The 17,950-nt window shown below is 33.7% G+C and overlaps 1 protein-coding gene across 1 annotated transcript; it reads right to left on the bottom strand.

The window, feature by feature from the left end:
- Nucleotides 1-207: 207 nt before the first annotated feature.
- Nucleotides 208-5,680, bottom strand: LOC122581785. Its single transcript, XM_043754065.1, has 4 exons — nt 5,590-5,680; nt 1,677-2,821; nt 1,290-1,590; nt 208-1,256 (listed from the first exon to the last, which is right to left on the bottom strand). The coding sequence occupies exons 2-4, from the start codon at nt 2,819-2,821 to the stop codon at nt 423-425; spliced, it is 2,280 nt and encodes a 759-aa protein (XP_043610000.1). The 5' UTR covers nt 5,590-5,680; the 3' UTR covers nt 208-422.
- Between the last annotated feature and the right edge of the window lie 12,270 nt (nt 5,681-17,950).

Here is a 17,950-nt window from a genome sequence, read left to right as displayed (position 1 = left end):
CTTATGTTTACATGATATTATTGGCACCCAATATATTGCCCATGTTGTAAACCTGAAATTTATATGAGCAGGCAAAAAACAAGTAAAATTTAATTGTGTTTCGTACATGAAAATGTATCAAACAAAAATAATTAGAAAGAAGCTATATTTATTGTCGTATTTTAAATAAATAATGATATCCAAGTCTTATAGGTTTAACATGCCATGTTTATTAATACAGACAATAAATATAATAATAATATCCAAGTCTTATTTTACAACCGCTGACCGTTACATTTTTCTACTCAAATATACCTATGCGATAAGTTGAAGCATTAACTAGACCCTAAAGAGGCATAAGACTCTACCAAGTGACTTAACGCGGACACAAATAAGAAAGTCTAAGATAAAAATAAAATAAAAGTAAAATACAAATAAGAAAATCAGCACAACCAGCTTGGTTCAACCCATGCATGAGCAGAAAGATGTGCAACATTTGAGACACCCCTTACCTCTTCTTGGACGTTATTGCCATTAAAAGTGTGAAACGTGCATGTTTCCAGCGAATAAAACACTATCTTTCCGTTTGTAGATGATAGTTTAGGAAGGTAGATCTTATTCTCCATTTCTCGAGTTTTGGCTTCTATGCATAGACATGTCGTATCACAGATATAAATCATGTGCTTTCCTATACCATCTACCTTTTCCCATTCTTGTGTAGAGTCGTTAGGTTTGAATATCTCAATGGGTTCTCCAATCCCACCCACAATGACTAGTAATAGATGTTCAGCACATTTTACCAAGTAATATTGTACTGGAGATCTGCAAGAACTTGTCGGTGCTTTGGCTTCGAAAATTTTCCAAGCAATATCTTCTTCGCCCACATTATTAAAAATAACAAGATCTCTGTTGGTTGATAAGGCATAAAGACCCCGGCCAAATAATGTTGGAAAACAAAGAGACAGTGGATCAGGGCCTAAATGGAACTTACGCCAGGTTGGTTCCCGAGCTACGAAATGAATGAAAACGCTCCATGTGATAATAGTATTAAATCCAACCACCATACAATCAGGAGAAGTAGGCGGGGCTGAGAAACATAAGCTTTCAAAACGAAAACGCAGATTTGGAAGCTCACGGAGATCATTTGTGAAAGGGTTAAAGAACGCTATGTGTAAGTCACTTATTTCAAACACCAACCAACCAAACCTGGAACAATAAATTGTCTCATTATTTACCGATATCTGTGAATTCTTCATATAGTACTCATCCCCCAACATAGGATCTTTAAAAACGATAACCCCTCGATGTTTTTGCATAGCCATCAGCCACGGTGACAATAAAGAATAATTTTGCAGTCTACTTAATGCTGTTTTGTCACTCCATTGTCTTACAGGTGCTGCAAGATGACAACGTTTGCATGTAGCACGGAAGGTCATGTATTCCACACCAACACAAAACTCCATAAGCGCTGCCAAAATATCAAGTGGGACACAAAGAAGGCCTGAATCATCAATACCAATGGGGTCATCTGTAACTGATTTTACTGCTATTGCATCCTCTTCTTTTTTAATATCAACTATGGATTTGGCTTCTTCGTTATCACCTTGTAAACTACACAAATAATGATATTAAGAAATATTTTTCCCACAATAAAACGCATATGATACAAAAAAAAACGAATAGTAAAAAAAAAATACCTGCATTCCCATAACATCATATGGCTTGTTGGGAGCAATGGAGAAGATAAAGGACATAAGATGATGGTCTGATTGTTGACATTGTACGAATAAATTACGTTGTCAATTTTGTCACGAATGTGTACAAAACCCCCAAACTCTGAGGCAATTGCAGGGCTGTAAGATATTGAGTTATCACGACCAAGATTCACAAAAAAATTGGCGACTTTAAGATCTTGCACTTTATCCCACATTGATTTAGCAATTTGCAAGTATTGGAAGTCGTCTATTCCAAAATTATCCAAGTCATCATATGTCAAACCAGTCATGTCCCAATATTTGAGACCTTCCATCTCTTCCCAGTTTATTCTAGTCAGGTCCAATCTAAACAAAAGCACATCATCGGGTGTTTTTTTATTTTCGTCAAGAAAACCTACTGCGATGTAAAATAATTCCGAACCGGATCCTTTCAGGAAATGAATCCAGTGTTTACATCGAAAGAAAGAAAGAGACGGATTTGTTCCAAAGAACAGTAGCTTTATCAAAACTTCACTATCCTTAACTACAATATCAACCTGTATGAAAACCTCAGACATAACAGAGTCGCTATTTAAGGCATATACTTTACCATTGCAACAGGTCAGGCTATACAGTAATTCACCATCCAATGTGAATTTCTTAAGTTGATTAGAGTATGACATCTCAGTCCACCTTGGCTTCTTTCTTAGGCTTTTCTTTATTCTACGTGATATCTGACAGAAAACAAAGGTAGGCTTATTGACTCTCGTTAACAAGAAAACTGAATTGGGATCATCAAGTGGGGCTGACAAACAGCATTCGCTGATAGATTGATAATCTCCATCTTTCAGAATCAGGGGAGGCAGGGATATGACATTAGAAGTGGATGGGTTATACAAAGACCACACATTGTTGTGAGGATGGTTGGAGAGAATCAACCAGCCATGGAAACATCTCCAAATACGCCTCCCGATCAGGTCAGGGATTCGACATTGATATTTATATAATGGGTTTTGTAATGTGGAGAAAATGTGGACATCCATGTTATCATCCATGTCCTGAACAACAAACCATGGATAATTTGCAGATAAACGAGGGATCTGGTCACAATATACACTAGAAACCTCCTCCTTCTTATTATGCTCCATCTGAGATATGCATTAGTTCATAACAATATGTTTCAGTTGTAACGGAAAAAAGACTTATATTTTTTATTCTGTTAACACTACTTGTTTTTAATCATATACATTTGATTTTAATCTAACACACTAATCAACTCAGACAATGAATTGATTTTTTGTATCAAATATATTTAATCAGTTAATACAAGATTCGACTTTTATCAAATATACTAATCTATTCATACAAGATTTGTCCTTTTTTAATCAACACTTATTTAACAAAGCAAAATATCACTTATCCATAAAAGTTGGTTAATACAACGACTTGATTTTTAATTTCTATAAAAATAAACATACAAAAATCTTTCAACAAAAAGTCTTCATTTTTATCAAAGACTCGTCCTAATTGTTCATACAAATACTTAATTATATCAAAAACTCGTCAGTAAATACAAAGATTCTATGACGCTAATCTGTTCATACAAAGAATTGATTTTTTGTATCAAATATATTGATCAGTTCATACAAAGATCCGATAATGCAAAGATTCAAATTTTTACAAGTATACTAATCTATTCATACAAAGAATTGATATTTTTTATATCGAATATACTCAGTTCATACAAAGATTCAATTTTTATCAAACACTCATCTGTTAAATACCAAGTTCTGACTTTAATCAAGTATACTAATCTATTGTTACAAAGATTTGATTTTTATCAAACACACTAATCTATTCATACAAAGAATTGATTTCTTTTTTATATCAAATATACTCATCAAGCAAAGATTCAACTTTCATCAAACACTATCAGTTAAATACAAAAGTTTCGATTTATACCAAATATACTAATCTATTGATACAAAGAATTGATTATTTTTATATCAAATATACTCATGTGTTCATACAAAGATCCAATTTTTATCAAACACTCACCGGTTCACACAAAGTTTCAATTTTTGTAAGTATACTCTTCTATTCATACAAAGAATTGACTTCGTCTTTATATCAAATATACTCATCTCATACAAGGATTTGATTTTTATCAAACACACATCGGTTGATACCAGGTTTTGATTTTATCAAGTATACTAATCTATTAATACAAAGAATTGATTATTTTTATATCAAGTATACTCCTCTATTTCATACAAAGATCCAATTTTATCAAACACTCATCGGTTCATACAAAGTTTCAAAATTTATAAGTATACTAATCTATTCATACAAAGAATTGATTATTTTTATATCAAAAATCCTAATCAGTTCATACTAATATTCGATTTCTATCAAACACTCATCGGCTAATACAAAGTTTCAATTTTTATCAAGTATAGTAATCTATTCATACAAAAAATTGATTTTTTTTGTATCAAATGTACTCACCTGTTCATACAAAGATCCGATTTTTATCAAACACTCATCAGTCCATACAAAGTTTTGATTTTTTTATCAAGTATACTAATCTATTCATACAAAGAATTTCTTATATCAAATATACTCATCAGTTCATAAAAAGATTCGATTTTTATCAAACGCTCATCAGTTAATACAAAGTTTCGATTTTATCAAGTATACTAATCTATCGATACAAAGAATTGATTTTGTTTAAGTCTCAAATATACTCATCTGTTCACACACAAATCCGATTTTTATCAAACACTCATCGGTTCATACAAAGTTTCGATTATTATCAAGTATGCTAATATATTTATACAAAGAATTGAGATCTTTTTTAATCTATTAGACTCATCAGCTCATACAAAGATTCGATTACACTCATCAGTTAATACAATGTTACGATTTGTATCAAGTATACTAATCTATCCATACAAAGAATTGATATTTTTTATATAAAATATACTCATAAGTTCATACAAAGATTCAATTTATATCAAACACAAAGTTTCGATTTTTATCGGATAGAAAAATCTATTCATACAAAGAATTGATTTTTTTTATATCATATATGCTCATCAGTTCATACAAAGATTCGATTTTTATCACACACTATCAGTCAATACAAAGTTTCGATTTTTATCAGATTTAATAATCTATTCATACAAAGATTAATTCTTTTATAATCAAATACTCATCTAACAAAGCAAAACATTTGTTTTTTTTTTTATTACTTATTCATACGACTCGGTTAATACAATGACTTATATTTATATTTTCTGTCAAATATTCATAAAAAAATCTTGTAACACAAAGTCTTAATTTTTATCAAAGATTCATCCTAATCAGTTCATACAAATACTTTATTTTTATCAAACACTCGCTAAATCAAAAGATCAAATAACATAACACATAAATATAGATATATAGATGGTAAGTAAGTAAGTAACTGCTCAGTGCCGCCTTCTGCGGGTTTGGTGTATGGGGAGGTTAAGATGTAGGCAGACCTTACCTCTACCTAAGTAGAGAGGCTGCTTCCAGTTTCTACCTAAATGGTAGAAAAGGCCCTCCAACCTTTGTATGGGATGAGGATCGAACCCATGACCTATGTCTCCAGTTTCTACATATACATATATATATATACTAGCACGGTACCCGCGCTATGCGGCAGTGGTCATGGCGGCGACGGTGTGATGGTTGGACGACTGTTGGTGGTGAAGCGGCGGTGAGTTGTGTATATAATTGATGTAAAAGGTTAATGGACATATTTTCAATGAAACAGGACTGGCTGTGTAATTTAATCATTAATGTTAAGAGGATAGTGTATATGAAAGTATTGTAAGGGGTGTTATTACATATTATAATATAGATAAAGAAATTATTACTCAGATGATACCTTATCTTTCACAGCCGAGAAACCAACTTCGATCAGAAACCACCACTCCCTTTATTATATAAATTAATATTTAATGACTTTTTTTTTTACTCCGTATCAGATTTGATATGGGATAAATGTATATGATGCATAAGCGTGTATATATAGGTAGGAGAAGAAGACCGGGCCCACGTTAATTGTACCTTTCCTAAGTTAAGCCCGTTGTGTTTGGGCAACAACTCTCTCAAGTCTCAACTTGATCTTGGCACTTAAATAAAAATAAAAATTAATGGTAAAAATTTAAATATTATTTTTGAATATTATTTTTTGATTTGCATACAATGACTAACAACACTTTAATATGACTAGTATTGTTAGAGTTAATTTAAAGAAATCTCTTGTGTTTCACTTTACATAATAAGCTTAAGAGTTAACAACTGAAATCGTCCTTCTGGTTTATCTAATTATCAGGTTTCATCTTTAATTATTTGAATTGACACTGACAATTCTTTATACAAACAGATGTTTTTTCTCTTTTGTGAAATCGCTCATGTGTGATCAACGTGATGGACTGAGGGTATTATAGTCATTTCAAAAACTAAAAGATTAAATTTAATATTTTTTTTCATGTTCAATCGAAGAAACTCTATCTTTAATCCCTTATAAAGAGTATTAGATTAAGACTTTAAGCATATTTTTTATTCCCAAAATGCTCTTTCAGCATCTTTATAGTTTCCATAATGCCTCTTCACACACTACAATACTATTTAGTTTATGTATAAATATTATATTGGTTTGTTTTTTCTTTATTATATAAGTTTACTATTTTTGTTATCAATTTACAATTGATTCTAATTTAATTAACATTGATTGTTTTATATGGTTTTAAACAATCGACGAAATCTCATAATCTATATTGTTGACATACTCTGTATCCAATTTATTCATCCAAAAAAGTAGTTATAAAATTCCGCCGCAACGCGCGAGTACTATGCTCGTATGTATTATGATCTCTTCATTTTTCTAAATCCAAACTCTTTCTTTCACTCTCTTTTTTTAAATTCCAAATCCAATCTATAATAATACTTGTTCTTTTTATAAAAAAAAACTCACAATTACTACATCATTGAAGTAAATAATCAACACAATCAATCTCTTAGGGTGGACGGATGTAACATTCGTTGAACTTTTGACTCGTTTGACTTTTAATAAACTTGAATTAAATGTGCTTATATGATTATTGAACCGTTGATTCGAACGTGTTAAATGATTTATTGCTCTATTAATTGAAATAATTTATTTATTATGAATTGGAAACGTGTAATTATGCTAGTCGAAGCTACATGAACGTATCGTTTCGGTTTAGGACGTAAGTTGACGTGTAATTGTAAGAACCAAACTTCATTTAATCAAAAACCGGAAAGATTTTTTTTTTTTTAACTGGCCGTAATTTTATGATCTTGGACCGTAAATTTACAGTCCAAAATTTGTACTGACCGTAAATTTATGGTGTTGGACCGTAAATTTACGGTCCAACATTTCTACTAAGCGTAAAAACTTGGGCGTAAAATGCGTCTAGATTTTTTTACAATCTGAATCGAGACCTCAAAAATTTTGTACTGGCCGTAAATTTATGGCCCAGGGCCGTAAATTTACGGTCCCATATAAAACAACTGGCCGTAAATTTATGGTCCAGGGCCGTAAATTTACGGCCAGGTCTACACAAAATCCTTTTTGACTCAAATTTGATTCCAACTCTTTCCAAAGCTCAAATGTTCAAACCACAACACCAAAAATAGTAAAATCACATATTACAACATAATGAATACATTCAAAACCTTAACCATTGAAATATACATTAAAACGACCAAACGGGTCATTCACCCGTAGTTAACAAAAGTGGCAAATGGGCAATTTAACCCTTTTTAGTTACATACTTCATTCAACAAAACTCATGACTTCCAAATCATTATAATATACTTGTATTACCAAAAACAACATGTATTAAGAGCCAAAAAATACCAAAGGGATGTTCTACCCAAATTACCCAAAATGCCAACTTTTAGATGGCAAGAACCTTCAACTTGAACTTCACTCTAATACTTCCTTGCTCTTGCTACTACCAACTCCTATAAAAGAGTTAAACAACTAAAAGGTAAGCAACGCTTAGTGAATGCATACACATATAATCATAATCAAGTTATCAAAGCAATGTGCATCAAGCACCACATTTAGCCTATCAAAGATAGCCATTTCATTCATATCAATCATAAGCATAAAATTCATCACAATTCATTTTCAACATGGCCATGGACAATTTGGCTAATAGGAATTTACCTACCTATTAGCTCTTCCAACAATTTGGCTAGTAGGAATTTACCCACCTACTAGCTCTTACATCCAAATTGGCTAGTAGGAATTTACCCACCTACTAACACTTACAATCAACAAACAAATGGGTCATAGGAATTTACCCCCCTATGACCTCTATTAACAAGAACATGATTATATGCATATACACTCCCCTCAATTTGGCTATTTGACACTATAAGGCTACAAGTTCAACAATTCAATCTTCAATACCTATACAAGAATAAACACATATCATCTATGATTTCCATGACTCAATTGCCTTACATGTAACTACTTGCATTCATCAATTCTAACACTATGGTGTTTGGCTACTCAACACTTCTCCAACAAATCCAAATTTTCATGATAGAACTTTATTTCATGATTACTAGCCAAACACCACCAAATATGAATTTCTTATTATGGGGGATTTTCCATTATCAACAAACTCTTTAAATCAAACTAACCAATTCTCAATCATATATAATAGGGTTCTATTTGAAAATCTCAATTAACAAAAACCCCCAATTCAAAGGATAAGAACCCTAATTTTTACTAACAATTAGAACTAGGGTTATGGAAATCAATACCTCAAGAATGCAAGACAAAGAATTAGGGTCTTCAAATTAGAATTCTTCCCCCTTTTCTTCCTTAAAAATTTTGGCCACCACCACCTCTAAACAAACCCCAACTTCCAATTTCCTGGACAATTGGAGATGGTTATTATTATTGTTCAAAGATTTAAATTCTTTAGTTAGAGATTTTGAGTCTTAATTGCATGGATTTTGGAAGAATTGAGGAAGAAGATAGTGTAAAGAGTGAATGGAATTTGAGTGGGAAAACATGAATCATCAAGCTTGGTAGCTGGCTTTTTCCCCTGCTAGCCACGTCCCATATCATATTTTGTGGGTAAAATACCCGCTAGCCACTAAAGTTCCAACTAAATTAACCCCTTAACTCAAAACAAAATACTAGGAAATTAATTTAATGTCAAAACTACAAAAAAGGTTAATTTTCTATTACCTTAAAATATTGGGATGTTACAGTAATTAAAATAGAAACATAATTTGGTGATCCATGGGTCGACCCATGACCCATGAGTCACCACCATTGACCCAACCCTATCTCAAACCACCACCCAAAGGCTTCCACCATTATCCACTCATTTCCTTTCTCTCCTTTCTCTCACCCAATTGAATGCAAGTATCTCCTTCTCTCTCTCACTAAATTCTTGGATCATTAATTGTGATTCATGTTAGTTTTGTAATAAATTCATCATCTTCATCATCAAGTAATCATCATATCAAAAGATCAAGTCTTTAAGTGCAAGAAATCTCGTTTTATAACTCAATATTGGGTTTGAACCTCTAGTGAAAGTTTCGGTAAGTCAAATTCGTCTCAATACTATCATTTTATGTTTACAATTAAGTTTTGACCATATATAATCATTCTTGAGCCATTTTCAAAGTCAAATCTTTAATGGGTCGAATTTAGGGTTTTTATGAACTAAATGGGTCAAAAACAGGTTTTCTAAACCTATTTTCATTAGCCAATGATGCGATTACATGATTAAAAAGAATGCTTGAAAGCCACTACAATACACAAAAAGTATCATGTTGTCCCACCAAATTGAATATGCAACAACGATAGCAAGAGCTACAACTAATAGCCATACCATACATGGAATACATGAATAGATGAAATAACCTGACAAGAAAAAAAAAAGGGGACCATTTATTTTTTTCTGGTTCCTTATTACTACGTAAGTATTTTATAGGTGAATTTGGTGTTTATAGAGCAAGATAAAATGAATCTAAAATATCATGAGCAAGGTAAAATGATGCCCAAATGAAATAGTGATGATCATGAGCTAGATTAATAGATAAAAATTTGGCTACGGCATGCTGTAAATTGAACTGGGAAAGAAGTCCAACTTTCTTGTTGGTACGAGAAATTAAAAGCCCAAAATACATGGGCTTGTTCTCGTGGTCTTTGGATACTAGTCGCAACTCACAAGTCAAAGCTTCATTCAGTTTGGAGATTATTTTGGTGTCCACTTTGACCGGGCCACTCACTTTCATTTGTTGTTGACCACTTTTGTCATCTAGTCCCCATGTCAGCAAGAAAGGCCACCAACATTACGTTTTCAATTTCATTTGTTGTGTTGTTTACTAACCAATCACAACACGACACATCCTTTTTCCCCATTTTCCTGGACCACTTTTTAATATTGACCAAGCCAATTGCCTGAATCAGATGTCCATGAGCTATGACATGGTTGGTTGCAACGTTGGGTTTAAGTCATATCTTTCAGCAATCAAGCTTGTTCCTAGTGGTCCTAATGGGTGCGTGGTTAACTGGTCGTTTTCTGTTAACCCGATTGAAGGGTTAACATATGAATATTTGGTTGAAAAGTATCCAAATGGACTCGATCAATCAAGCGATAATGTGAAGGATGCCTTGTATTAGAAGAACTATTCACAAATTCTTTGAAAGTGATTAGGATGGCCTTTCATCAAAAACTAGAAAATCAATGTTTGATGACGATTAGAGGTAATCTTATATTCTTATTTATCCATCTCATTTATACAATGCTTTAAACAATTTCATTACAAGTTATACACTTATACCCCGTTTATCGTATAGGGCGCATAAATAATCGAATAAAAATTTTGAATATAAATGGTGTACCTAAACTTACTCTAAATGCTTTTATATTGTTTCTTATTATACACATAATAAACGTATATATATGCATTGAAACTGGCTCCAAATGATTTGTGATTATGATCTTTTACCCTTGAAACTACTATTACCCTGTCAAGATCCATAATTTCACTTGCTAAAAACACAAAATAGATGTTAAAAAAATTATAAAATCCCATTTTTTTATCGCACTATCTTAACGTTTAGGATTCTGATAACCATGGTATAACGACCCGCTAAAGCTACACTCATCTATCCGTTGTGTTTTCAATAACATTCGTGAAGGTTCAACAATGCTCAAGAAATCCTTTAATCTTATAGAAGTTTCAACACTACTCCACATCATTTCATGAATGGAAAAATTGAAAGGCTATAGAATACTCCTTGTAAATATCTACTTCTCTAATGTCTATTTAGTTACTTTATGTCTTTAGGATGTAAATAGGTATTTGCCTAACCTAGCGTAATCAGGGAGGCCGTCAAACCCGATTCCTGGTCGTGGTATTAATTTTAAGGAGATAAAATTTTTGAAAACTTTGTATATATACATATATATATATTTTACAGGGAAAAGTTAAATTAGAGACTCCTTATTTTAGGGACCATTAGGTACAATTCTCAATCATTCATTTTTCATCATCTCCGACCACCACCACCACCATCATCTCCAATCGCCACCATGGTTTTCCGGCGACGGCGACCACCGCCGCCACGAATTACACATGTGTAAGTACAACTTACGTTGTTGTAACAATTGTGACTTTGACCGTTTGACCACATGTACAATTTGAATAATTATTGAGTTGGCAAATATTATTCAAGTGCAATGTGTTCATATAGATCAATTTATCGTTCAATTTGTGATTTATGTACTAGCCGAGGTCATTAGTCGTGCTAATCGAGTTTACATCTTGAGATGACATTTAGATTAATTGGCTTTACGGTGCTAGATGACATTTAATCTAGTTAGAAATGTGAAATGGGTTATCCATGGGTTTGACCTATGAACCAACTAACTAACCCAACCCTATCCCCACCCCTCCTACCATCCATCAATCTATTTTCATGTTCTTATCTTTCTTTCCTTCTTTTGTTACAAGAACAAAACACACACACACATATCTCTCTCCCTCTAGAAATCTTGCACCATTATTGTTTCTTCAAGTTGGATTTGTGTTAGAATCATCATCTTCACATATCAAAAGATTGAGTTCTCAAAGTGCAATGATTTTCCATTTTTTTAGCTCAAATTCGGGTTTAAGCATTGGTGGAAGAATTGGTAAGTGAAACTCACTCTATATTCATCATTTTATGCTATTAATCATGTTTCTAGTAAAATCTAAGTGTTCTTGGGTTAAATTTCGAGTCAAAAACGGTTTGGGTCAAAATTAGGGTTTTGAAATGGGTCAAGATGGATTTGAGCAAAAATTTGATGTTATGGATTGGATTTATGAAGTGGGTTGTGTTTATTTATGTTCAAGTACACCAAATTATGTTTAAAATGAGTTACAAACCTTGCTTGGTCGATTTGGGATGTCAAAAGTCGATTTGTATCATGTTTGGTTGTAGACCTGCAGCACCTCGTGCCGCTAGGAACCAGACTCGCGCCGTGAGTTTTGTGTATCGTTGATCAGAACTTTTTCTCGTGCCATACCTCGTGCCGCGAGGAGTTGTGCAGCTCGTGCCGCGAGTTTGTGCAGTTTTCTTGACAGATTTTCAAACGTGCATAACTTTTGATCCGTAAGTCCAATCGAGTCATATGACCTATCGTTGGAATCGTGAGAGAGTCTACTTTCTCATGGTATGGTCCTTTTGGTCTGAATCCTTGTCCATTTTAAAAATGTTGGGTCAAAGTGTTCTAGTTCATGCTCGGTAGGGTCATTAAGGCGTTTGTGGGATTTTGGCATGACTCAAACTTACTTAACCATCTTGTTTAGGGCTATAGAGTTGAATTTGATGATACTATGATATACATTTATAGGTTGTGGGCACGTGGCGGTTGTTGGACATTTATAGCTCGATATTAACTTGTCGTTTTGGTTGGAAACCAAGGTGAGTTTCGTAGCTCCCTACTCTATTGAGATTCGGGCTGAAAAGTGTACAACTTTGTGTGTTGACTTTTTTGAGTGTGGAATTATATGTTTGCTTTGATTTATGACATAGTTCAATTGTGCATACTCTTGATTTTTCTTGATTGATGACATGACTTGATTGTGCATATGTTTAAGTGTCCTGGGTAATGACAATATGGAGGACAAGAGGACAATTGAGGAACAATGTGTGCAATGCGTGAAAACATAGAACTTGTAAGGATACTTGTTGATATCATTATTACTTGTTCTTGCTTACTATGCATATTATAAATGCCTTGATGTAGTTCATTATGTGAGTACACGTGTGAGGGTCTTTAATGGACATGGTTGATGTGGAGACATTGATTGATTTATGGAATTACATGTTGTGTGACGGTTTTGTAGATGTTCAAGTATGTGATTTGTTGTATGGTTATTGTATATGTATGTTTAGTTGTGTATATATGGAGCACGGTAATGCCTTTGAAAGGTTGGAGATGTGGTGGGAAGGCTGCGGGTGACCCTATATATAAGCATCAAAGGCCTTTCAAAAGTAGTATCGTACGAAGTATATACACATGGTGTTTTGGTTATGTGTGGACATTGATGGTCATGGATGAACAATTACGTGCAACTAAGTAAAATGAGGTACATAACGTGCAATTGAGTACAATGAGGTACAAAACGTGCAATTGAGTACAAAGAGGTACATAACGTGCAATTGAGTGCAATGAGGTACATAACGTGCAATTGAGTACAATGAGATACATAACGTGCAATATGGTGGACAATTGAGGTGCAATGTGTGCAAGTGAAATAAACGGGTATTATACGTACTTGGTGACATTTGGATGACATGAGAACATTTGTGAGGCTTGGATGGAGATGTTTGAGCTCATAATACTTGTTTGATGCTTATTGTTATCGACATAATTTTCCCTTATACGTATTCTAGCTATTGTATAGTTTATTTAAGGGATTCATGTGTGATTAGGTTATGCCACGAGCCAACCTAAATTGTGTACTTGTGCCTTTTAAGGACTTACTGTAAGTGTGTTACTTGCTCATTATCTTTGTTCATATTGTGAATGGCTTTGGCATTAGATCCTTGTCATTCGCTCCTACGAACTCACCAACCTAGTATTGACTTTGTTTAGTGCACTTTTCAGCTATTCAAGAGAATCCAAGATGTGTCAAATGATTGATGCTTGTCCTAAAGCTTGGGCTTGGACTTACATGGATCTAGGATTCATTTGCCCATATTTTGCATTATGCATTATGTACTTGTTTGTTGATGTTGGATTCACCGAATCCCCTTTATTTCATATAGTTCATGTTCTACGATAATTTCATGCATACACTATATCTTTTCGGTAATATTTCGAACCTAGCTCGGGGTGTTACAGTTGTACTTATATAGGGCAAATTAGTTTTAAAGGTACCATACTTAAAAAAATTTCCTATTAGACTGAACGGAGCAAGGCGCCATATCTCACTTTTAATGCTCGAAAACACCCCGGGACGCCTCGTACATTGCCCCGAGGGGCGTTCTGGAGAGAGAAACAGCTAAAGGCGTGAGAAATGAGACGGGTGAAAAAGGCGTGAAATCTGGAGCAGTAAAGGAGGCGTGACCCAATAACTTTTGTTTTTATCAAAGAGGCAATTCTTTATTCCAGATTAAAACTTACTATTTCTAGAAAGATAACCCACTCAATAAATGTACACCATTCATTACAAGTTGTACACTTTTTTAGGTTTGAAGATTTATGATCTGGAAAAAGGGATGGAAGCTTTATTGATTGCAGGGATAGTGGGGTCAAGTAGGGCCCATTTTATTTGATTCTTTAATATTGGATGGCTTTTATTTTTGAAGGCTTTTTCTCTAAATAAATAAGAAGGAAAGCCTCATGATGATTAAGATGTCACATGGCATGAGATGCCTCTATGAAGGGCTTTAAGAGGAAGCCTTACTCCTCATAACCTTATAAGTATAAACCAAAATCTCTTCCTATTGTAACAATGGACAGTGTAAATCTGTACTAATGCAGTGTCCAAAAATACCGCCTGCCACATCTGGTGGTATTGTCCTACCTGGCTTGTCACATGGGTGTTAATATATATCTATGTGGCTTAAAAATACATCTTTGTATTCATAGCCCAAGAATAATATATATATATATATATATATATCATGATAAACAACCCAGGTCATCTTCTACGATCAATTACTTTCTTTTCCGACCAAACAACATTTTTTTTCCGGCTATCACCATTTTCTCTGGCCATGAATCATTATCAACATCAAAAAAACTCATCATTTCAAATACAATAACTGATGTGTATAAACTATCAACATCCAATAACTTGTCTCAAAATCCCCAAATATTTCAAGATTTACAAGTAATCAACTAGATTAACTAAATAGAAAAACAAGTACATATAAGTATATTCAAGCTTCAAAAAATGTCTACGAGAGAAACCTGCAATATTGTATATAAATGGAAGATACGCAAAATCTAAAAAAGTAAAATACAAAAATCAAAATTAAAGTAGAATTAAGATTAAAAATCAAAATAAAACTTAATGAAACCATAACCTAAAATTAAGCAGGTGGTTTTTTTTTTAAATAAAAAATTATATATAATTCATGTGGGGCCTACTAGTGAATGCATTTGAGTGCACTTAGCCAAGTACGTGCTTCCCCTTCATGCTTTCCCTCCACTCCATCCTTCGAAATGCTTCCTCCACCTCACCAAATGCTTCTTGCTTCAATTGAAGCATTGCGGGTAGTCTAAGAGAAGCAGTATTTTTGTATATATATCCAGTGTGTATATGTATCTATATTCGAAATAGATGGATGTATGTCTCAGCGAGCAAGTGGTTGTGTGATTTACATATATGGTGGATTGGTGGTAACATAATTGTACTATAAATATAAATATATATATATAGGGGGAAGGGAATATGAGGCTGTTAGGCACCAAAGTTGGGTGAAAAACACCTCACATACCTTTTTCTAAAAGGTAAAAATCATGGGGGGCCATGTATTTATTTAAAATATTAAAATATTAGTATGTGAGGGGTTTTTTCACCCAAGTTAGGTGCATAACAGCCTCATACTCACTTTTCCCATATATATATATATATATATAATAAAAATACAAGTACAAATATGGGCCTATCTTTTTGTTCACTGGTCAACGGCAACGAGCCTATGTGGCTGGGTGACATGGCACAAAAGTCAATGGTCAAAGCAATGACATGGCTGAAAGACACACAAATCAACTTTTTTAAAACCCGATAGTGGTCTTGGTCATCACTTTAGGCGCAATTTACACACCCTCTTTTTAAATTAGAGAGAGAATTTGGTTTGTACTTATAATAGTAAAAAACTTTAAGTAAGATACCTTTAAAACTAATTTGCGCTAGTTATATATGTGTAAGTTATACCACAACCATCATCTCCGACCACCACCATAATCCTCCGGCGACGGCGACCACCGCCACCACAACTTACACATGTGTAAGTTACATGTCCTAATGGTCCTTAAAATAAGGAGTCTCTAATATAACACAACCCATATTCTACATGTATTGTAGAGATTTAGCTACAATCAGCAGCGGAACTTAAACGACGGTATTGGAGGAGTCAATTTTTCTTTTGGGTTTTAGGTTTTCTCTTTTCTGCATTTATGTTTTGTTTCCGAGAGGGTAAAAATACATAATAAATTTTACTTATCTTTAAATAATTTAGTATTGCTAAAAATGGTCCAAAATTTTGGAGGGATCATAACTCCCTTTGGTCCTTTGTATCTTTCGTCACCGACTACTGTAACACCCCAAGATTTTGAGGTAAAAGAAATTAATCCCTTTTCATAGTTTTGACATTAAATTAATTTCTAGTATTTTATTTTTGGATATGGGGTTAATTTAGTTGGAACTTTAGCGGATAGCGGGTAAAAATACCCACATTTGGAGAGATGGGTCGTGGCATCTTCAGAAAGTGCCAGCCACCCCTTTTGATTATGACTCATGCTTCCACCTTATTTCTTTCTTCCCCCATCATTTCTTTCATGCAATTCCATCTCTTCTCTTCAAAATCAAAAGCTTAATTCTTCCAATTCAAAAGAGAAATCATTGCATTAAACATCACCATCTTATAATCTCCATTCAAGAATCAAAAGTTAGGGTTGTGGGTTTTGGTGGTGGCCGAAAATTTGGAGAAGAGAGGAAGGGATTGTGAATTAAAAACCCTAAGTAATTGTCTTCCTTGTTGAGGTAAGGAATTTCCCCAAATTTAGCTTTAGCTTTTCTTTTGAAATTAGGGTTCATGGATGAACCAAATTGGGGGGCTTTTACTAGAAATGATTTATGGTTAATTTTTCTCAATTCCTTAGTTAACCTAGTTGTCATTGAGTTATATAATGTGTTTAATTATGAAATAGATAAGCTCTCGTGATAAATTGAAGTTATGAGAAAAGATGAATCTTTTGCTAGTTATTGAAAAGATGATGAAAATGGTAGAATGAACTACCTAATGTTAATCTTAAGGTTGGAAGTGACTCAATGACAAATGGGTTGGGTTTTGGGTTTAGAAAAGGGTAGTGATTGTGAATGACTAGGTTGAACTAGTCAAGTTGTGAATATAAGCTTATACATGTTTTGATATGATTTTAGGTTGAAGCTTGCTTGTGCTTGTTGTTAGCGTTATTCTCTTTGTTGCGAAGGAGGTGAGTATATTTGCATACCCTTATGTTTACGTTGGGTCAATTACCATGAGATGTGAATGTTCCAAGCATGGTAATTGATTTAGCTTGAAGCCCATGTGGGGCATTGTTTACGAGGCCTAAGAACCTCCGGGGCCTAAGAATCCCGATAGTTGATGTGATATGAGGCCTAAGAACCTCCGGGGCCTAAGAATCCCGATAGACATGATTGTTATGATTGTTTAGCTTATATGGATCCATATATGTATTGTTTTCTGCAAGGTGAATATGTAAATGTGACATGACGATGCCATAGGTTACATGTGAAAGTCCTTGTACTATGCCCTCCTTCGTATTCGTAAATGTATGCAAGTATATTCACTAAGCCTTTGCTTATAATTTAGTTGTTTACACTTTTATAGGTAGTTCTGGAAGAAGGAACTAAGTGTGTGTTGATAAGATTGAAGTTGTAGATATTTCTGGAAGAACTTGAAGGTAATTAGGTCATTCTCGAACGAATGACGATCTTTTGGTATAGAAGCTTAG

This window comes from Erigeron canadensis, chromosome 9 (genome assembly GCF_010389155.1).
Source record: "Erigeron canadensis isolate Cc75 chromosome 9, C_canadensis_v1, whole genome shotgun sequence".
Taxonomy (NCBI): Eukaryota; Viridiplantae; Streptophyta; class Magnoliopsida; order Asterales; family Asteraceae; genus Erigeron; species Erigeron canadensis.
Note: the sequence above shows the minus strand (reverse complement) of the source record. Positions and strands in the feature narration are given on the sequence as shown.

Coding starts and splice junctions, on each gene's coding strand:
- LOC122581785 (XM_043754065.1), bottom strand. CDS start 2,821: ATGGAGCATAATAAGAAGGAGGAGGTTTCTAGTGTATATTGTGACCAG. Junction 1,591..1,676: donor ATGATGTTATGGGAATGCAG/GTATTTTTTTTT, acceptor TTATTTGTGTAG/TTTACAAGGTGATAACGAAG. Junction 1,257..1,289: donor CGTGGCTGATGGCTATGCAA/AAACATCGAGGG, acceptor TTTAAAGATCCT/ATGTTGGGGGATGAGTACTA.